Source organism: Propithecus coquereli, unplaced genomic scaffold, assembly GCF_000956105.1.
Source record: "Propithecus coquereli isolate 6110/MARCELLA unplaced genomic scaffold, Pcoq_1.0 Scaffold28, whole genome shotgun sequence".
Taxonomy (NCBI): Eukaryota; Metazoa; Chordata; class Mammalia; order Primates; family Indriidae; genus Propithecus; species Propithecus coquereli.
Window position 1 is genome coordinate 12,774,167 of NW_012148396.1, and position 23,478 is coordinate 12,797,644.

The 23,478-nt window shown below is 47.2% G+C and overlaps 1 protein-coding gene across 2 annotated transcripts in view; it reads right to left on the reverse strand.

The window, feature by feature from the left end:
* Positions 1–23,478, reverse strand: part of ARHGAP39 (Rho GTPase activating protein 39) — a 129,734-nt gene that overhangs the window by 32,519 nt on the left and 73,737 nt on the right. For both annotated transcript variants that reach the window (XM_012648162.1, XM_012648163.1), the window contains one exon: positions 8,988–9,413. In XM_012648162.1, the coding sequence (XP_012503616.1) occupies positions 8,988–9,413 (426 nt within the window). The remainder of the gene's footprint in view (positions 1–8,987; positions 9,414–23,478) is intronic.

Genomic DNA, 23,478 nt, shown 5'->3' on the forward strand with positions numbered 1-23,478 from the left:
CAACTAAAAATACATAGAAAAAAAAATTAGCCAGGCATGGTGGCGCATGCCTGTAGTCCCAGCTACTCGGGAGGCTGAGGCAGGAGGATCGCTTGAGCCCAGGAGTTAGAGGTTGCTGTGAGCTAGGCTGACACCACGGCACTCTATCCCGGGCAACACAGTGAGACTCTGTCTCAAAAAAAAAAAAAAAAGAAGTGGTTAATCTGCAATGAAATGACATGTTAAAAGACAAATATCAACAGAAAAAAATCTAACAGAATTTGATAAATACCTTCCAAGTAATGAATATGCTCAATTAAAATAATTTGCTCATTGATGTCCATATTCATCAGTACCTTGTAAAATGTCATCACAAATTACAAGAGATGAACATCTACAATTAGTCTGATGTCTGGGAATGCCAGCTCCCTTGGCTCCTCAGAGAAGTACTGGCCTCCTGCTGTTTCCTGAGCACTGTGTTCTCCCTCTGTGGGATGTGGCACCTGGTGCTTCCTCTGCTGGGACAACTTCCCCTGGTATCTGATACAACTTGTCCCCACAAGATTCAAGTTCCTGCTCAAAATGAACTGTAATAAGAAAACTTAATCAATTGAACCTGACCCAGAATTGACACAAATGATGAAATTAGTAGAGAAAGACATTAAGTTATTAAACCTGGCTTCGCCTTCATTTTTGAAAGATATTTTTGCTGGGTCTACAATTCTAGATTGACAAAGATTTTTTTCTTTTTGCCACTCCATTGTCTCTGGCTTGCATTATTTCTGACAAGAAATCTTCTGTCATCCTTTTCTTTATCTCAGAATTGAAAGATCAGGTAGACAAAAAATTGGTATGAAACTTGATCAACACAATTAACAGATTTGATCTAATGAACATACATAGAACCCTGGTCCCAACAAAAAGAGAATACAAATTATTTCTGAAGAAGTCATAAAATCATTTACAAAAATCCATGGGTTAGCCCACAAAGCAAGTCTCACCAAAAAAAAAAAAAAAAAATCATGCTTTCTGATCAAAAAGAAATTAATTTGGCAATCAAGAAGAAGAACAAAAAAAACCTACAGTTTTGAAAATTAAGATGTTTCTAAACCATTAATACAAATGAGTCAAAGAATAAAGCATAATTAAAATCAGAAAATATTTAAAATTGAACAATTTAAATTCTACATACCAAAAATTGTGTAATAAAACTAAAGTGATAGGTTGAGAAAAATGTACAGCCTCAAATATTCACTTTAGAAGAAACAGTGAAAATGAATGAGCTCAGCTTCCAAAGCAGGAAGCTAGAAGAAGAATGAGAAATAATCTCAAACAAGGTAGGAGGAAGGAAATAAAGATAAGAGCAAAGATACAAAAGACAGCTCAAAAAAGCCAAAAGTTGGTTCTTTAAAAAGACTAATAAAACAGAAAATCCCTTACAAAACTAAATGAGAGAGAGAGAGAGAGAGAGAGAGAGAGAGAGAGAGCGAGCGCAAGCACAAACTACTTCAGGAATGAAACAATGTGGTTACGTAGAAGGAGAAAACTTCAAAATAGAAAGAACACTATGATAGCTTCACGCCAATATATTTGTAAACTTAGATGAGATGGACCATTTAACAGAAAAACATTTTATTAATTTTGATTCAAGGTACAGAAGAACCTGAATATTCCTACAAGCTTAAAGAAATTGAATCAGTGGTTAAAAATCTATTCACACAAACCAGCAGGACTGGATGGCATCCAAGTGCATTTGTCATACACTCTCAGAACAGATTATGTCTCAAAGGACAGAAGAAAGAGGAAATGTTCCCAATGCTGATATGAAACCAAGTCAAACACGGAATGAGAAGGAAAGTATAGGCCATCTTTACTTATCAACATGAGAAAAAAAATCCTAAATAAAATGACAGCAACCTAAATCTATTAAAAAACCATATGGGGCCAGGCACTGTGACTCACACCTGTAATCCTAGCACTTTGAGAGGCCGAGGCAGGAGGACTGCTTGAAGCCAGGAGTTCAAGACCAGTCTGAGCAAGAAATAGAAAAATTAGCCAGGCGTGGTGGTGTGCACCTGTAGTCCCAGCTACTCGGGAGGCCGAGGCAGGAGGATCCCTTGAGCCCAGGAGTTTGAGGTTGCAGTGAGCTACGATGACACCACTGTACTCTAACCCAGATGACAGAGCAAGATCCTGTCTCAGGAAAAAAAAAAACAACAAACTGCATGAACAGAGTATCCCAGGGATGCAAGAAATACAGAATAAAAAAAACCGCCAGTTGTAGTAATTTCCTGGGGTTGCTATAAAAAGTACCACAGATGGGGTGCCTTAAAACAATAGCAATTCATTCTCTCACAGTTCTGGAGGCCAGAAGTCTGAAATCCAGGTGTGGTAGCAGGGTTGGTTCCTTCTGAGGGCTTTGCGAGAGAAGCTGTCCCATGCTTGTCTCTGAGCTTCTGGTGTCTGCTGGCAATTGTTGGCATCCCATGGCATGGAGATGCATCACTCCAATCCCTGCCTCCATGGTCACAGAGTTGCCTTCTCCCTGGGTGTCTCTATTTTCACATGGCTGTTTTCTCAGAAGGACACCAGTCATATTGGATTAAAGACTCACCCTACTGCAGTATGACCTCACCTTAACAAATTTTACCTACAAAGACCATATTTCCAGACAAGGTCACATACACAGGAACTGGAGATTATGACTTCATATCTTTTTTTTCTTCTTTTCTTCTCCTTTGATTTTTTTTTTTTTTTTTTTTTTGGAGACAGGGTCTTGCTCTGTCACCCAGGCTGCATGCAGTTCAGTGATGTGATGACATCATAGCTCACCATATCCTTGAACTCCTGGGCTCAAGTGATCCTCCCACCTCAGCTTCCCAAAGCGCTGGGATTACAGGTGTGAGCCACTGCACCTAGCCAGGACTTCATACCTTTTTCAGGATACAAAATTTGACACACGACACCAATATTAATAGTTCCAGAAAACACAGTTGATAAAATACTACATCCATTCACAATTAAAAAGTCTAGAAATAGAAGGAAACATCCCAAGCCTGACACAAGGTGTCACCATATCATGGAGACAGCAGGGCGCAGGCTGGAGTGTTGGGATGGGGTGCTGGCCCTCTCTGGTTTCACTCAGCCTCATTCTCAAAGATCTGCCAGCATCACAGGAGATCCTGAAGATGGGTAGGATGGATAGATGGATAATGACTCTTTAGGTTTAATGAGAGCTCAGCAAAGGTGTAAAAAGCAAGATTGATACATAAAAATCGATTTTTATGTACCAGTGACAATCAGAAAGTATGACTTTTGCAAAAGATATAACTTATAAAAGCTAGAGCTATAAAATTGATAAAATACTTGGAAATACACCTTAAAAACTATGCAAGTCCTTTGTGGAGAAAAATACAAAACTTTATTGGAAAATACACCCATCTTCATACATGTGGAAGACTTTACACAGTTGTGTGTCACTTAATGACAGAGACATATTCTAAGAAATGTGTTCTTAGGTGATTTTGTCATTTTTCGAACATCATTGGGTGTACTTCACAAACCTAAATGGTATAGCTACCACACGTGGAGCTCCTAGGCTACAAACCTGTACAGCATGTTACTGTACTGAATACTGTGGGCAACTGTAACACAATGGTAAGTGTTTGCATATCCAATCATATCTAAACACAGAAAAGGTACAGTAAAAATATAGTATAAAAGACAAAAAATGGTACACCTGTTTAGGGCACTTATCACGAAAGGAGCTTGCAAGACTGAAAGTTGCTCAGGTGAGTCAGTGAGTAAGTGGTGAATGAATGGGAAGGAAGGCCTAGGACATTCCTGTACACTACTGTAGAGTTCATACACACGATTGTATAATAAAAATGTCTATCTTCCCCAAATAATCAATAATTCAACACAATTCTAGTCAAAAATCCCAATAGGGCTTCTCATAGAAATCCTGATCCCAATAACCCCACATCACCATAGAACTCCCAAGACACTTTTGAAAAGTGAAGGACACTCCAGCCCCCAGAGAGGGACCCTGGGTTCAGGGCTGTGGAAAATAGGGCAGAGCTGAGGCCAGACCCAGAGTCTCTGTGGGGAAGGACAGCCCTGCTGGTGTGGGAGACAGACACATTTTGAAAATAAAATCATAAAAAGAAATCAAATTCATCCCTAATTACAAAGATGAGTCAAACCAATAAAGAATTCAAAACCACTACAATCCAATAAAAATGAGAAGCTATGTGCAGCCAGAGCTGTGAGAGCTATTCCACAAGCAGCAGCAGATTTTATGCACTGCAGCACAGCATGGGGTCTTATGAGGAAGCTTTTTTTTTTTTTTTTTTGAGACAGGGTCTCACTCTGTCGCCCAGGCTGTAGTGCAGTGGCGTGATTATAGCTTACAACATTGGATTCCTGGCCTTAAGTGACCCTCCTGCCACAGCCTCCCAAAGTGCTAGGACCACAGGCAGGTGCCACCACACCTGGGCAGAAGAGTTATTCTTAAAATGTTAACTCCAAGCCTGCTCATTTGTTTCTTTCTTAAGATGATTCACAATTCTCAAAATCTGACTTTGACTTGCGCATGATGAGCCCCTGCCACCCAGAGGGGCCATCTAGATTTAACTCATACGTTTTTAGCAAACCAATACATTTGTTTTTCAATTACTTCATTTAAACCATACACTAGATGCTGCAGTAATGTTTCCACAGAGCTCCACCTATATATGTCATAAACTTCCCTTAGTCCTTAACCTCTACAAAAGCCTAAATTCTGTCTTTTCAGTATCAACTCCTTTGGGAATTTCCATTGCAGGGCCAAAGACTCCTGGTCTGCCCTGGGGTGAGAGTTTGATCATGGGGCATTAGATTGTTCATAGATTTCATGAAACCACATGCCCAGCCCACAGGGAGGTTCTTCTGTTTTTCAACTGCACACAGCTATGGCTGTTTTGATTAAAATACACACTCTAGGATGGTTTAATATAAGATCGATTAACATAACACATCACATTATAGACTGAATGGAGAAAAAACACACTATCATCTCCACTGTGCAGAAAAGGCATTTGACAAAATCCAAAACCCTTTCGTGATAAAAACATTCAGAAAACAAGGAATATAAGGGAACTTTCTCAACTTGTAAACGATATTTATGGAAAACCCATAGCTAACATCTTGCTGAATAGAGAAAGACTGAACTCTTTCTCCCTAGGATCAGGAACAGGACAAGGACACCCACTTGCACCATTGCCATTTAACATTGTCCTGGAGGTTCCAGCCAGAACAATCAGCTAAGGAAAAGAAAGAAAAGGTGCTCAAATTGGAAAGGAAGATGTAAGACGATCTCTATTTGTACATATAGCCATGGCCCTATACATAGAAAATCCTAGAGAATATATGAGAAGCTACTAGAGCTAATACACAAAATCAGCAGAGTTACAGGGTACAAGATCAACACACAAAATCAGTTGTTACCATACACTAGCAATGAACAATCGAAAAGGAAATTAAGAAAAAAATTCCATTTACAATAGCATCTAAGAGAATAAAATATCTAGGATTAAATTTTACCAGGGAGTTGTGAGAATTGTACACTGAAACATACAAAACACTGCTGAAAAAAAATCAAAGACAACATAAACAAATGGAAATACACTTCGTGTTCATGGACCAGAAGACTTAATATTGTTAAGATGACAATACTACCTGAAGCCATCTATAGATTCAACACAATCCCTTTGAAAATTCCAACAGCCTTTTTTTTTTTTCCTTTTTTTTAGAAATAGAAAGGCCAATCCTCAAATTTATATGGAATTGCAAGGGGCCCTGAATAGCCATACCAACCTTGAAAGAGAAGAACAAAGCTGGAGGACTCACACTTTCCAGTTTCAAAACTTATTACAAAGCTACAGTAATCAAAACTATGTGGTACTGGCATGAGACAGATCAATGGAATAGAATTGAGGGACCAAAAATAAACCCAAATCTATGGCTGACTGATTTTTGACAAGGGTGCCAAGACCATTCAATGGGGAGAGAATATGGTGCTGGGACAGGTGGACAGCCACATGTAGAAGAAGGTTGGACCCCTACCTCACACCATATGTAAAAATTAAGTCGAAATGGATCAAACATCTAAATTTAATAGATAAAATAAATTCTTAGAAGAAAACAATGGGGTAAATCTGCATGATCCTGGATTTGGTAACAGATGCTTAGACATGGCACCAAAGGCACGAGCAATGAAAGAAAAAGTAGACAAATAACATGTCATCAAAATTAAAAATTTCTATATTGCAAATATAATCAAAAAGTGTCATCAAAAAGTGAAGACAACCACAAAATGGGAGAATACACTTGCAAATCATATATTGACAAAGGACTTGTCTCCAGAATATAAAGAACATGTAACTTAGTAATAAAACAGATGAGGATCTGAACAGACATTTCTCTAGAAAAGACACACAAATGGCTGATAAGCACCCAAAAAGAGGCTCAAAGTTATTAGAAATGTAAACCCAAACCACAATGAAACACCACAATCACCAGAATAGCCAAAAGAAACTTAAAAAGTCTCTGTTGGGGAAGACGTAGAAGAGCTGCAGGGGAGGTGGGAGCAGTTCCTGGGAAAGTTTGTCCTCCTCCTGCTGGTGCCTCCACCATCCCACTGAGCTGCACCCAAGCCGCCAGTGCTAACTCTGCAACTTGCCGGTGCCCCTCCGCCCTATTTCCTCCGGCTCTGACCAGCTCCATCCCTCACTAGCTCCCACCCTGCCAGCCTATCCCATCCCCTCCAGCCTGCACTGGGCAGGAAGCTCTAAGAAGGCCCTCTCTGAGCTCACCGCTTCACTCTGGATCCCTCTTCTCTACCCTCCTTTCCACCTCTGCAGAAAGTGATGGCCTCACACGCTTAGCACCTAAACACTGGTACGGGGAGCACCAATCACCTATCCCCTCTCCCTGGGGTTCAGCTGCTCCTCTCAGCCCCAGTCCTCCCCCGGGCCAGGCTTCAGTCTGCACACGAACCATGTCCCGAGCTCCGTGAAGGCCCTGCTACCTGACTGGCCCGCAACATCCATCTGTTCCTGCATGGGCATCTGTCTTGCCCTTGCTCTCCCACAATCCTGCCAAATCCCAGAGCGCCTCTTGCACCCCTCGCCATGAGCCATGACTGCAACACCCTTTGCCTCACTCACCAGCAGCTGCCCTGCCCCTCACCTGGTTCAGCCCCTCTCAGACCCTATCCCTGAACCCTGACCTCTTCCCACTGACGAGAGCAGGGGTCTCTTTGGCTCCCACCAAGACAAGCTCTGCTGTCTGCAGATGACTCCAAAAGATTGTCCCCAAGCCTGTTAAGACCCCTTGTGCTGTGTCCAGTATCCACACTGACCTATCCTCTGTTTTATGCAGGAGCCCCATAGCCAGGTGTCTATATTCCATATAGACCTGGATCTGCCTGCCCCCAACTCCATGGCACTGCACAGAACAGCCACTTCCAGCTCTTGCAATGGCTGCCCGATGAGTCTATTTCCATTCCAGACCCCTTGCTTGTCATTCACAGCAGGGACAAAATAGACCTCAAAGTCTAAATTAGGTTCCAATCACTCTCATGGTCTCTACTGTCCCACAGTAAAATCCAACCTGTTCTCACCCCTCCTGCCGTGTTCTCACCATTCTGGTCCCCTGGCTGTCCCCTAAGACACAGGGGCTTCTCCTGGGGAGATTTGTTGCCCCTGGATAGCTCCATGTGGCTCCAGGCCCAGCTCAACGTTGTGTCCTTAGATTTTCCCTGGCTTCTTTCGGGAACTTCCCATCTAGGGGCCTATTTGATTTTCACTAGCCATTGCCCACCCCAACATGGTGTCCTCACACTACTAGGGCCACAGATGCCACAACAGGAAGATCAAGGTTCGTCTCTGTGGATGTCTCGGGGAGACACCCAAATATGTGCCAGGCTACAGCAAGGTGTGGGTCACAGCCTTGTGTTTCACAAGGAAAAATAAGGGTAACAGTGCCATCCTCTGAACAGATACAGCAAAGACATCCGTGTGACTGAGCAGACTCAGTGGGTGTTCCAAGAATGATGCCTGCCTCCCCTGCCTGCTACGGACAAGTTCCTCAGCCTAAGCCTCAGTGTCTTCATTTGTGGCCTGAGAACAGCAGCACCTCCCTTGTGGGGATACCAGGAAGATCATTCCAGCTCAAGCACAGGCACCATGCTGGGGTTGTCATCCCCTGCATGGACCAGACCCTGTGCCCAGGGTGGGCTTTGCCAAAGGAAGGCACCCCTTCTGCTCCATGAACCATCAGGGTGGTACCTCTGGAGTGTCTGAGGCCACACCTGCATTTCCCACAAGCAGGAGAACCAAACAAATACCAAAAACACAAGTCCACAGATACTGGCCAGAAAAACCTCCACTCAAGGTGCCGCTGATCTTGGGAAAGGATGGCGGATCAAGGCTCCAACAGTCCTGGACTTCTCCTTGGTTTCTCCTCTCCCTTCTCTTCCTCACTGGCTCTGCTCACCTATTTAGCTCCTGAGCCCTGGAAACCCAGGTGACTGATGTTCTCATCACCATTAGAAGGTCCCAGCAGAGAGGGAGGGAGTGCGCCAGCCTGGCTCCAAGTCCTGGAAGGCCTGGTGTGGCCCTCCCCACTACCTGCCAGGGGAGCCCAGCAGTGAGCATAGATCTTGGCAAGAGACCGGAGGATGATGGAGAGATGGGAAAACTCTTTATTACTGAACAACCAATCTCTTTTGCCAAACCAGAGCCAAGGAAATGCTTGCTGGGGACCGTGGTGGCAGCTGGCACAGCCAACTGCTGAGATGACATTCAGGCAGCACTCCAGGAGTGGAGTCCTGGTCTCACCCACCTCACCTGGCCCCCTCACCAGCCCACACCTGCCCCGCCCCTCACCTGCCCCACCCCTCACCTGGCCCCCCTGCCCCGCCCCTCCCCATGCCCAACCTGCCCCACACCTGCCCTGCCCCTCACCTGCCGCTCTCCTCCCTCGTGAAGGCCGCTGGCCGCCCCACCCTCGAGGGCAGCTCCTGTGCCTTCTCTCCATCTGGTTCGGGCTCCAGGGACGAGCTGGTGCTGCCCTCACGGCTGACGCTGCTGCCGCGCCCTGGGCTGTTCTCCGCAGAGGCGCGCGGGGACTCCGTGTTCTGCTTCAGGGTCTGCAGCTTGGCCAGTGGGATGATGTCGCAGCCCTGCGGCCGGTGCCACACGGTCCGCTGCGTGCTGGCATTGTAGTAGTAGAAGCGCGACGTGTTAGGGTCGAAGAGCTCCCACCACTGGTTCTCGCTGGTGCGCTTGATGCGGACGCCGGCTGGAGGGTCCCACACGCACTCCCCCGTGACCAGGTTGGCGTACATGCGCTCCCGGGTGCGGGGCTCAATGATCTCCACCCACTCCAGCCTGCAAGAAGGGCGGGGCGGGGGCGAGGGCGTTAGGGCGTGGGAGGACCAGCTGCTCCTACCCCAGTCCGCCTCTGACCCACACCCTCCGTCCCTGCGCCCCGCGTCCCCTAACCCTAGGCCTCCCCCTGCTCCCCACCCCACCCCCATCTCAGCTCCCCTGATGGCAGAAGGCGCCTTCCCTGTCGTCCCCACCCTGCAGTCCATCGGAGCTGGCCATCTGCAGACCTTTGCTCAAATGTACCAGCTTCGAAAGCAGAAATCCTGTCACACAAAAATCAAACAGACCCAAACCTAAGTCCCATTCTTGACTATTACATGCTCATGAGCACCCCAGTCCCCGGGGGGAGCCCCTGGAGAGGCCACTGCTGAGGGTGAGCGAGGCAGCCTTCTGGGAGTCTCCAGGGAGTGGGGACATGCCTGCATGGCTGGAGCTTCCTGTCCTTAGAGGGACCCAGGTGACACCCCAACTGAACACTGCCCCATGCAGGTCCTGTCCTGCCTCCAGTGCTTGACTGTGGCCTGGGTCCCTCAGATGACCACCAAGTACCTGCTGAAATAGTCCTTCTGCCAAAGCAGGAACACTACCACCTGCACGCTGTGTCAGGGCTCCAGAGGGGCCTCGGGCCCAGCTAGAAAGTGCTGCTGGGCTCCTGAGATACTTTCTCCCATGGCCCCCAGAGCAGAAGGGCCCAGAACCCAGACCCCTCCCTGAATGCCACTGCCTCCAACCATCTAATGTTTTTAAATTAAAAAGACAACTTGGAAAACAATGTAAATTAAAGCCATTAAGAATAAGACTATTATAATGCTGGTTTGTTTGATATCAGGGTGTGGTCCAGGTGACATATGACATTTTTTTAGGCAGCTTCCAAGTTTCTACACAGACATAAAAATCCTTTAAAGGCTGGGAGTGCTCCTCAGTGTGGACAATCTCTGCCTACCATCTGTCAATCCATCCGCTGTCTTGTAATTCTGCAATATGCCTGGTTTTTTTTTTTTTTTTTTACCATAACTGGGCTGGTTAGGGGTCTTGTTTCCAGGAAAAGGGTATTAATTCCAGGGGCCCAGGAGAAAAGGGGAGGTGTGTGGGGAGGGCAGGGAGGCCAGTGGACACTAGGTAGGCAGGCAGACCTGGGCTTGGGGGTGTGGGGTGGTTTCACCTGTAGCTCTACCAGGACAGTGAGAGAAAGAGATACTGGCTGCTTCCCTAGCTCTCCCTGGACAGGCAGGCACTGACTGGCCCAGGGTACAACCTTTATCACACACACCTTTAAAGACCTCAGTCCTACCCTTTGAAACCAGGCCAGGGGCACTGCTGCCCTGAGAACAGTCTGTGATGTGCACCCACACATGCCCTCAAAAGGGGCATCAATGGCTACAGGTGGACTGTGCCCCACCCCACCCTGATCACTCCACGGGGAGGAGCAAAGGCCATGCCATGAGAGGATAGCAGGAAGACCAGCTCTCATCACCCCACTGGCCGTCCTTGCCTCTCATGTCTGCCCAGCCTGGCCCCTCCCCTGTGTAGAGGCAGCACTCCCAGCTGCAGCCCTGTAGGCTCTGGGTCCCTGTTTCTTGCTGATGCAGAAAACTGAAAAACAGGCCATGTGCCTGTTTTTCAGGCATTGTCCCCCGTTCCCACATGCTGCCTACTGAGGGAAGGGGAGCGATTCAGGGACAGCCCATGTGGGGCCATGGGACCGGAGTGCTCTGCACAGGGGCTTGCATGGGAGCTGGCTCAGGTGTCCAACTGGGGGAGAGGACCAAGGGGCTGGGGGGCTCAGCCTGTGTGCCACTGCACACAGTGGCAGTGCATTCAGAAGTCAGGAGACAAGGAAGGACTGGGGAGAAGGTGAAGGAGCATCTTGGGGATAGCCCAATGGAGGAGTCTTGAAGGCCAGAGGAGGAGGGTCATCATCTCCATGGAAAGTGTCTGAGGCGGGGGAGCCCATTTCTTTGCTGATCTTAAACACATTTGCCAACAACTCTCCTGCCCCCAAATAAATGCCTTGGCTTGTTTGGCTCAGACCCACCTCTCTGCCGAAGGCCCTTTCAATGTGCTTATCTCCCTGTGCCCTTGGCCTACAGATCCACTCCATCGTCCAGAAAACCACAGGGCATGGGGCCACTCCTGGCTCTTGTCCAGATGTCCTCACCCTTCTCAATCCAGCATCTCACCAGGCACCAGCAACAGCAGGCCAGCCCTGCACCCGACCTCCCAGCCCGCAATGTGGTCTACCCAGCGATGGGGCCTCGCTCACTCCTGACAGCCAAATCCAGGCAGCACCTTTCCGTCCCAAGAGAACTGTGCCACTCTGGATGCCGCTGATCAACTGATCATGCCCTCTTGCTTTCATTTTTAAAATGTTAAATTTTTGTTTTGAAACAATTTCATATTTACAAAAAATTTCAAAAAACAGCTTTTATTCAGATTCCCCATATGTCACAGAGGAGATGACTAGGCCCAGCATATTGGGGTGGGTGGGGCTCTGCCCCACGGCCGAGGATGGTCATGTGAATCATTTGGTCAAGGGGGCACCCACTGTAACAGCACTGTTCTCTCTGTGACTAATAAGTGTCTTGTGGGGACACTGTAAGGCCACATAAACACCCTGTTTCTCATCATACGTTTACCACTTTTAGCACTTGTTGATGATTCTTGCCTGAACAATCCTAACTGTATGTTGGGCAAATGCTAATTATCTATTTCTATCACTCCTTGTACATTTACTAGTTGAAATTCTAGTATAAGTGCTGTATAACAAAGAATTTGTTATGTTAGCAGTGCTGTTGTGGGTGATGGTGGGTTAGGGTGGTATCTTTTTTACTTGTATTTTCCCAGTGTTCCACAATGTTCACAAGATTACTTTTGTCACTGGAAAAAAAGAAACATTATTATCTTTCTAAAAAATAATGCCTATTTCAACTATGACATGCAATAAAATTTTCAAAGTGTCAAACTTTAAAGTTTTGAAGATTTAGCGGGCAATGTTTCCATGAAGTATCTGTACACTCCCATTGGCCTACACAGCACATCCCTTGAGCAAGTGATGAATCCCCATGAGGGATGTGTGATAAATGGTATATCCCTGCAGGAGTGTGTTTTATCCCTTTTTTTTTTTTTTTTGAGACAGAGTCTCACTCTGTTGCCCTGGCTAGAGTGCTGTGGCATCAGCCTAGCTCACAGCAACCTCAAACTCCTGGGCTCAGGCAATCCTCGTGACTCAGCCTCCCGAGTAGCTGGGACTACAGGCATGCGCCATCATGCCTGGCTAATTTTTTCTATATATTTTTAGTTGTCAGGCTAATTTCTTTCTATTTTTAGTAGAGACGGGGTCTCGCTCTTGCTCAGGCTGGTCTCGAACTCCTGAGCTCAAACCATCTACCCGCCTCAGCCTCCCAGAGTGCTAGGATTACAGGCATGAGCCACCGCTCCCGGCCCAGAGGTGTGTTTTAATTCAAATGCAAACTTTATGACAGGGAAGGTTTATCACAATTTATAATTAAAGTTATATAGCTTTCTTTTTGAAAGCCGCATATGTGTTTATATGTATATATTTGTGTAGGAAATCACTGACCTGTAAAACCAAATAAATATTAAAAGGGGTTATCTAGGAGTAATGGAATTTGGCACGATTTTTACCTTTTCTCCTTTTCTTATTTTTTTTTCAAAATATATAATGGAAAACTTGAAACATACATGAAAATCCAGAGATTAGTATAATGAATTCCCACATAGGTGGTTTTTAATTTTTCCTGATTATTAATGTGGTCAAGCATTTCTCTCATATTCATGAGCCATCTATATTCTTCACTAGATTCACGTGACTTTTACCCATTAGAATTTTTTCTTTCTCACTTATTTGCAGTAGTATTTTTAAAAAATATATATTCTAGACACTAATTCCCTCTTAGTTATTTGTGTTACAAAGATCTCTCGTATTTTTTCACTGTCTTTACGATACCTTTTGTCTTTTGATGAAAGTTTTTTATTTTAATATAGTTGAATTCATAAATCTTTCTTTCATGATTTCTCCTGTTTCTACCTTTTGTTTTGTTTTAACTGAGACAGGGTCTCACTCTGTCACCCAGGCTGGAGTGCAGTGGTGTCACCACAGCTCACTGCAGCCTCCAACTCCTGGGCTCAAGCGATCCTCCCGCCTGAGTCTCCCCAAGTGCTAGGACCACAGGTATGAGCCACTGGGCCAAGGACTCTATCTTGTTTAAGAAAACTTCCCTACTTCTAGGTCATGAATATTCTCTTATAAATTGCCTTCCATATTGAAGTCATCAATCTGTCTGGATTGATTTTTACTTACTATGTGAAATTTCATTTTTCCCACATGGATAATTAGGGGGTCTCAGGAAGTTTTGGTAAATACCATTGTTTTCTCAATGATGGACAATGGCAGCTCTGCCTTAAATCAAATTTTTATAAGTGGCTTTTTTAAGTCTGGTCTGAGCTCCCTACTGGCTTTGTTGGTCAATCTGTTTGTCTAACGCCGCAGAGTAAAGTCATTTCCAAAGCCAGCCACTTCCTCTTCTTCTTCAGGCATATCTTGGCTATTCCTGACCTTTTTGTTCTTCTCTATAAAATTTAGAATCAGCCTGTCAACTTCCGTAACAGCCCTGTTGGCATCTCAGTTGTATCTGCTCTGAGTCTGTCAATTGATTCAAGAACAGAGACAGCTTTGTGGTACTCTGGTCTTTCACCCAGAACCATGCACTAGTCCTCTAGGTCTCTGAAGGGTGTGAACAGGGTGTCTCTCCTCGGCTGTGTCCAGTCTGCTGGTCAAGATATTGCTTTAAGGTACCCTGTCCTCTAACCACACTTGCAAGCTTCCCACCTTTCTTTAAACACAGCTAATCTGCATTTGAGAATCCCGATACTGGCATCTTCATAGGTCTGTTTCCTTGTGTGCTTAATGCCCAGCCCTGGATTATTAGCCCTGTGTCCCTTTCTGCTCTCACAGCAGAACTACAAAGCACTTGTGGGAGAAATCCTGCCACAGGGAGGGCTGGTGCCACTGCAGGATCCACTCTCCTATAATGTAAAACTCTCCTCACTGCCATCTCCCTAAGTGCTTCACCTCTCTGTCTCTCCGTGAACATCCCAATTAACCACTTCACAGACACCAGCTTCAGATGCTCTGAAAGGAAACTTTCAGACTCTAGGAAACTGGGTAGGTGCCCCTGCCTCAGACTTCCAGGGCCCCTCCACCTCCCTTTTTGGAGAATCACTCCTCATTTATCTGTTCCCCTGAATCTCAGCTCTGAGAGGGCAGCATCCTGGTACCTGGCACAAGGGAGGTACTCAGCGTAATCAGGCTGAATGAATCCACCCCTTGATCCACAGTGAGAGGTACACTGCTCTCAATCTGGGCTCTGTGCCCACCCATCCAGTCCAGGGGGACTCTCTCTGGAGACCCGTGACTTCTACCCATGATATAAAAATGTGAGCGTCCCTCCTGTCGTTAGAAATACAGGGACACCAACATGCCACTTCTCGAGCCCCTCTGCAACTCAGCACTTCAGGGAGGGAAGGGCTGAGGCTTGGCATGGCCAGGACCTCACACCCAGCTGTGCTATGACGCTGAAGCCCAGGCTTCCTGCTCAGCATATCTTTGGTTGTGCTAGTCCCATGTACACACCTTGCTCCTTAATCTCAGTTCTTATGAGCTCCTATACAGCTCACAGTCTAAATGGAAAAAGAATCCATAAGTCACACCAACAAACGAAAATGATATCTGTGTCAAGGCCTGGAAAGAGTGGTAGATACCCTCCTGCTCCCTGGAGCCTGGATTCTCCCTGAGGGGCAGGTGGGGTGGGGTGTCCCTGTACCCCAGGGACCCAGCTGGGCTCTCCACTCTTGTCACCCTTACACCAGGGCAGATTCCTCAGTGGCCACAGCAGGATGTGGGTCTTCCTCCCCCACCCCTACCCTCCACAATGCTTCCAAAACTGCTGAAAACTCAGATTGGCGCTGCTCTCTCTGCCCACACATTCCCAGCTCCTGGTAACACCCAGGGTGACGGGCTCCACCTTCCTCTGCTACACAGGGAACTCCTGGGATGCCCCTATCCTGCGTGTCTCCCAGCCCTACCCCTCCCATGGCCATGGTGTAGGGGGATGCTGCTTTCCCCAGGAGCCCAGACTCCATGTGGTGGTCCAAGCCCCACCCCGGCCCCTGGGTGACAGAGCTGAGGGTGGCCTCAGGGCACTCCTCTCATACTTGAGGCTGTGGGCCCTCACCCCAGGACAGAGGGGACAGGGAGCTTTGCAGGCCCTGGAGCATTACTCCCTCATAGACACTGGGCTTCAATGTAGCAGTGGCCAAAAAAGTCTCACTGATGTGGATGCTGACACCCTGGGTGGCACAGACCCACTTACACTAAGCTCTCCCCACATGCTGGGCACTATTTGAACACATGGGGCCAGGAGGAACATGGTTCAGAGCCTGTCATGGGAAAAGGGCCTGGATACAACCAAGGAGCAAGAATAAGCAGGAACAGATGGTCCATCCCAAGGCCTAGCTGCACATCAGCCCCTGACAGGGTCTCCCTCTGGCAGACGCAGCCAGTCAAGAGCAACTATGAGCCACTCTGCAGGAAGACAGCAGCCAGCTCCTCTATTCATCTTTGCACTCATTTCATATACAAGGCCGGGCATCAAATACAAAATGATGACCAGGCATGCCAAAGGTAAGAACGGACCAAAAACCAAGAAGGGACTGGGTGCAGTGGTTCATGCCTGTAATCCCAGCGCTTTGGAGGATGGAGGCATTGCTTGAGGCCAGGAGTTTGAGACAGGCCTGAGCAACATAGTGAGATCCTGTCTCCACAAAATATAAGAAAAATTAGCTGGCTGTGGTGGTATGTGCCTGTAGTCCCAGCTACTCCGGAGGCTGAGGCGGGGGATCACTTGAGCCCAGGAGTCTGAGGTTGCTGTGAGCTGTGATGATGCCACTACACTCCAGCCTGGGAAACAGGGTGAGACCTTATCTCAAAAACAAAATAAAACAAAAACAAACAAACAACAACAATAAAAAACCAAGAGGGAAGAACCAAGAACAGGCTATCCAGATTTAGGAGTCAGCACACACTGAATTTAAATCACACCAGATGAACTTCTACAAAGAAAGGAAAAAGCATAAAAGAATTAAGTGGAAAATCTAAAACTTAAAAACAAATCACTGAAATTAACATGTTATTAGGTCATTAAGTAAGAAATGTATAATTTCCTTAATAGCTCTGACATTTCACTTTGATGCTTCTTGTTTTTTTTTTCCTATTGTGAAGGTATAGCCTCAGTCTTTCAAACACATGTTTTGGCTTGTGATTATCTTTCACGTTTTTTTTTAGAGCAATTTTTGTGAAACCATGGATAAGTCAAAAATTTGTGTTATTTTCGAGTATGAGTTCCATCATGGAACCAATGCAGTGCAGACAGCTTGAAATATCATCAAAGTGTTTGTTTGGGAAGGATGTGGCTAATGAATGTACAGTACGTTGACGGTTTGAGAAGTTCCATTGTGGTGATTTTAATTTTGAAAGTGAGCCATGCAGGTCACCTGAGACTAGGTAGATAATGATGAGCTGAAAGCCATAATGGAAGTGAATCCATCTCAACCTACATGTGAATTAGCAGCAAGCTTTGACATTACTATTCTAACAATATTGGACCACTTGAACCAAATCGGCAAAGAAGCTGGACAGATGGGTACCGCATGAATTAAATGAGCATCAGAAGAGAAATCATCTCGAAGCTTGCCTTTCTTTGCTATCACAACATAAAGGTGAACCATTTCTACACTGTATTGTTATGTGTGATGAAAAACAGATTCTTTTTGACAATCACAAGCATTCAGCACCATGGTTGGATAAAGATGAAGTACCAATAGTGCAACCTCTGTGGAAAAGAATTTGGAGATACCTCAAAGAGCTAAAAATAGAAATACCATTTGATCCAGCAACAGCACTATTGGGCATCTACCCAAAGGAACAAAAGACATTCTATAATAAAGACATCTATCTGCACTCGAATGTTTATGGCAGCACAATTCACTATTGCAAGGATGTGGAAACAACCCAAGTGCCTGTCAATCCATGAGTGGATTAATAAAATATGGTATATGTATATGACAGCATACTACTCAATTATAAAAAAAACGACGGTGATCTAGCACCTCTTATATTTTCCTGGATAGAGCTTGAGCCCATCCTCCAAAGTGAGGTATTACAAGAATGGAAGAATAGGTACCACATGTACTCGCCATCAAATTGGCACTAACTGATCAACGCTAAGGTACTCACACAGTAGTAATAGTCTTTGAGGGTTGGGGAATTGGGGGTGGGTAAACTCACAACTAACGGACACAGTGAGCGTTGTAGGGGAGAAGGGCACGGCTCAAATCATGGTTGAGTGTGGTAAAGTCATAACATGTAATCAAAAGTTTGCACCCTCATAATGCCCTGAAATTAAAAAAAAAAGAAAATGTGATATATATATACACAGTGGAATACTATTTAGCCATAATAAAGAATGAAATCTTGCCATTTGCAAAAAAAAAGAAAAAGAAAAAAATGAAGTGCCAAAACACAATCCAAAACCAAATATTCATCAAAAAAAGCTAATGGTGTCTGTTTGGTGGCCCAGCACTGGCACTATCTATTATGGTTTCAATAAATATGAAATAGATTACAGCGATGTCTACTGCCACCAACTGGACAAAGTGATGAGAGTGCTTGTGACTAAGAAGCCGAGATTGGTCAATAGAAACAGGCCAATCCTCTTGCAAGATAGCGCTTAACAACATGTCGCACAAACAACGCCGCTCAAACTACAGAGGCTGGACTTGGAAACTCTGTCATCCACCGTATTCACCAGACCTGCACCAACTGACTACCACTTCTTCCAGGGTTTGGACCATTTCTTGCAAGGAAAAATATTCAATTCTCAACAATCTGTGGAAAACGCCTTTTGGGATTTCATCCCCACTTGCTCTCCAGGCTTCTTTGTTGCTGACATAAACAAGCTACCCTTAAGATGGCAAAACTGTGTCAATAGTTTAGGCACATACTTTGATTAATCGCACTGCTTCTTGTTTGAGATATAATAAACTAAACTTTTGATTCAAAATCAGACATTTCATATTTAATGACCTAAATATGAGCAAACTAACCTAGAAGGAAGAGCTGACGGGGTACAGGGTAGCACAGGAGGAGAGGAGGAGGCACAGTGACAAGGCCTAATGCATCAGGAAGAGGAGAGATGGAAGGGGCAGAAGAAGTGGCTGACAGTGGCTGACAACTTTTCGGAACCACCACAAACTGCAAGCTGGGCAGATCAGCACTTCACAAATCATCTCTCAAGGTAAAAGGTGCTAACTATTGTCAGGGAAACACCAGAGCTCAGGGAAATGCAAACCAAAACCAGAAAGGGATGTTCTAAACACCAGAAAAACAGTTAAAGTAAAAAGAGCTGATGACACCACATGTTGGCAAGGACGAGCCTGCTCAGCCATGGCTGCTGGGGTGTCGACTGGCGCGGTCAACGCCACAGGATCTGCTGCCTGATTCTGAAGCTGAAAACCTGGCAGGAGCGAGAATGTTTGCAAACCCAGAGACAAAGCAGGAGCCACCCAGATGTGCACCCTGCATGATGGGAGCCCACACCCAGCAGCGAGTCACACATGGACGTGTCACCAACACTCCACATGAGGTTTGGGAATGAACAAAACAACTGGTGATGCCAGAAGCCACCTGACTTGGTGGGCCATGTCACTTTGCACTCACGTGTGTCAGCTGACATGTGCAAGGGAAAACTGAACAGTGTGCTGCACCCTCCAGGGCAGGCGTCCCTGAGTCTCCCTCAGCTGCTAAGAGAAGCAGCTGTGTGGAGCAGGGATGGAAGAACCGGGAGGATCCCAGGCTGGGAGTAGGGAGGCAGGAGGAGGAGGAGGGGGAGGAGTCCTTGCCAAGCATGGCAGGAGGACTCCATCCAGTGACAGGAGAAGGGGCAGGTAAGACCCACAGAGCTGGACCTTCATGACCTCAGTCAGAGGATCACTATCAACACCGACAGTGAGGAGTCACTCTGACAGTTGCACCTTGATGTGAGGGGAATAGCACTTGGTCTCTGTTGTCTTCCTTCCAGCCAATCATGAGAAAAACATGAGACAAATCCAAAATACCTGACCAGTGCTTCTCAAAACCATCAAGGTCATCAAAAACTAGGAAAGTCTGAGAAACTGTCACAGCCCAGAGAAGCCCACAGAGATGTGCTAAGTAAATGTCATGCGTGATCCTGGGACAGAAAAAGGACATTAGGGGAAAATTAAAGGAAGTCTGAATCAAGTATGTACTTCGGCAAATAACAACGTAGCAATATTGGTTCATTAACTGTAAAAAGGTACCACCTAATGAAGATGCCAAGATTTGGGGACCAGGCACAAGGAATGAAGGAACTCTCTGTGCTAGCTGCAATTTCCATATAAATCTAAAGCTGTTCTAAAATAAAAAGTTTATTTTTAAAAAACGTAAGGAGTCTCCATATTTTAAAATGTTACTTTTATACTCTGGACAATCTGCCTCATTTCACAGCCAGCAGCTGCGCCTTGATGCCAGGGCAGGCTGGGGCTCAGGGGCTGCAGGGAGCCCAGGATGGGCAGAGGAAGTGTCTCCTGGGAGACGCTAATGGCGGGGGTAGGGGGGTGGGGGGGTGGCAGGGGAGGATGGCTGCAAAGCCACCGAGTTCCTCATCCTGAGGCCACTAATGTGGTGGCCACGAGGGAGCTTTGGCAGGATGTGGGAGAGCTCACCACCTCCCCACACCAGGTCCTCCAGCCCCAGGGACCAGAACCAATGGACAGCGACTCTAGATCAAATCACGGACAACCAGGTCCTGGGAGGGGTCGAGAGCAGGGTCTGCAGCGGCGCACACGCCTGCACACGGATCCCGCAGATGCTTGCCTCACTGACCTAAAGCTGTGCCCATCTCCGTGACTGTGGCAGAGACACCCAGGACGACTCTGAGCCGTTGGTGCACTCCAGTGGGACTCAGCAGCCCCGTGCAGTCCAAGTGTCTGCCAGGTGGGGGCTCAAGTTGAGGCCCCACCTCCTCCAGAAACTCTGGGACTGCAAGAGGGACAAGGGCTACAGACAGAGGTCAAGACTCTTGGGGTCTGTGTGCACAGGAGAAAACGACTGTCACTTTTGCCTCAGGGCTGGCCCCTGCAACTGACTGCCTAGTGTCAACCATGACTGGAGGCCTGGTGCTGAGTGCTGCCCCTAGTGCTCCCAATTGTGAAGTGAGGCCATCGAGGGGCTCTGGCCAGCCACCTTGCAGGCCAAAGAGCAGTGCTAGGCTGGCATCTGGGGACACCACATGTCGTGAGGACAGAGGGGCTGGGAGATGACTCCCCAGGACTGCAGGGACAAAGCCTGACAGAAGATGCCTGCAACAGTACCATCTCTAGTGACGATTTCTGACCACTAGTGACCCCAAGGCCATTTTCAGCAGAAGCAGTCATCCTGCAACATGTCCACATGCACCTGTGGGGTCCTCACCAGCTCTGGAGACCCTGACCTGCTTCTCAGCACTGTGTGGAATGGGGCTGCACTGCCAGTCCCCTGCAGCCTGGCCCTCACCCCTGCACTGCCCCATCCAGGCCACTCTCCTCACTGAAGATGGAGGAAACACTCACAACAGGGACCTGGTTGTTTTACCCAGATGCCCTCCACACTCATGCTAAGCCTAGGATGGAGGAAACTCCCACCAAAGTTCACAACTCCCGCACTCGCCCTCTTGGGCCTTGCGGTGTCTGTGACATTAGCTTCCTCGGCCTCCTGGAGCACTTGACAACGGCCAGGGGCTCATGGTCACCTACCAGATGCCTCCCCAGCAGATGTCTCCTCTCCTCACCAGAGACTGGACCGCAGTGGGTGGCTAACCTGTACCCCATCAGCACAGACCCCGGCGGGGCAGTGACGATGGACATGAGAGGGACCTGCTGGGGCTCTGAAGAAGATGAGTTCACTGAGAGTGATGATGCAGAGGGCAGCAACACCACGGAGCTTTGAGGGCAGCCATGGGAGACCCCAACAAGGCGCTTGCAAGCAGAGCCCAGAAGGAAGCTTGTCTCGGGTGCCTGGGGCACTGAGGCAGCAGGGCCACTGTGAAGGGCCTGAGGGTGGGGCTGACCTAACCTGACTTGGGTGAATAGACCCTCCCTGGCTCGTTCCCAGGGAGCAGGATGTAGTGAGGTTTCTCTCTGCGTCCCTGGAAGTGGCAGGACAGGGCGGGTCTGCATCAGAGCTCAGGGGTGCACATGACAATGGGGCTGTGGACCGTGAGGCACGAGGAACCAGGAGCCCCTAGCCCTGAAGACAAGCCGAACCCAGGCACCAGGCAGGCGCTTCCCCCTGAGGTGGCATCACCTCACCACTCCCAGGCTCTGCTGCTCTCATGTTCTCTCCTATCTCATTAAATTTTAGGTTTTACCAGAACAAAGTTGAGATACTTCCAATATAATTTTTATGAGCACAGAGAGGCCCAGAAAGCACAGAATTAAACATTCTATGCCCTAAAAGAAGCAGTAGCAATTGTTATTTTTGTTTAAAATGTACTTTCAAATGAATGTAATGGGATAATTCTCTCTCAACAAAGAATGGTGTTTTGTTCCCTTCTTAGTGCACTCTTGTGTAAGCATGGGCAGGACACCAGCCTTTGAAGAATGTTCTGGGCACTTCCTGGGGGACAGCATTGAACCAAGATGCTCAGGAAACCAGAGGGCAGACAATGGCACAGAGGACACTAGCCCTCAGGGAGCCACTGCCCAGAGCAAGGCACAAGTGACACTTGGCAGATGTCCACCGTGAGGGCTTCAGAACACAGAGGGTGGCTCAGTCTGGGGTGTTCAGTGGACTCTGGCCAGGGAGGGACCCTGAGGACAAGGAGGAGAACACGGCTGGTGGCTGCATGCAGGTGGCAGCGCCACAGCCAGCTGATCAGCTCCTTGTCAGGCAAGGTGGCAAGGGCAAACACCATATGGACTGGAGAACACGCACCTTGTCCGCTGGGGTCGGTGCCTGATCCAGCTGAATCCCCAAGGCCGAAGGGTGGCACAGGGCGCTAGGTGTGTGAGGGGCAAACTACTAAGCCAGGTCTGTGTGCAGAGTAAGACTGGAAGTTTGGGAACTGCCCACAGGGGGCTTCACTGCCAGGAGTATGGACTTGTTCCTGCGGGCAACAGGAAGTTACTGAGGTTTAGCTGCACCTTGCTCACATGATCAGAGCTGTGTTTGAGGAAGATTTTTTTGGCAACAATATTTAAAATGAATTAGGAAGAGAATAATAAACTATTTGGTGACAAAGGTGGAAGGAGGAAAGATGTTCGTGATCCCCAGGTCGAGACTGAAGGTGATGGGGAACACATGCCTCCTCCCAGAAATTCCCAGAGTGCTGATGTCAGCACAGAAGCAGGCTTCCTGTAGCTCCCGTTTCTTGGAGATGTTTATTTACAGCCAATAATCTGTCCAACTAAGTACTTCCCAAATGAAGATAATGAATGCCAAGTATACATTGAGCAATCTGCCAGGTAAAAAGGACGCAAGAGTGAAAAGCACATTCCCCACCCTGCAGATCCCTAAAACGGGGGTGTCAAGATCATTCAACAAGGAAAGGATAGTCTCTTCAACAAATGACACTGAGACAAATGGACATCTACCTGCACAAGAATGAAGGGGGCTCCGACCTCATGCTATACCCAAAAATTCAAAACAGATCAAAGACCTAAACGTAAGGGCTAAAATTATAAAACTCTTAAAAGAATACAGGTGGGCCGGGCGCGGTGGCTCACGCCTGTAATCCTAGTACTCTGGGAGGCCGAGGCGGGCGGATCGTTTGAGCTCAGGAGTTCGAGACCAGCCTGAGCAAGAGCGAGACCCCGTCTCTACCAAAAACAGAAAGAAAGAAATCAATCGGACAGCTAAAAATATATAGAAAAAAATTAGCTGGGCATGGTGGCGCATGCCTGTAGTCCCAGCTACTCCGGAGGCTGAGGC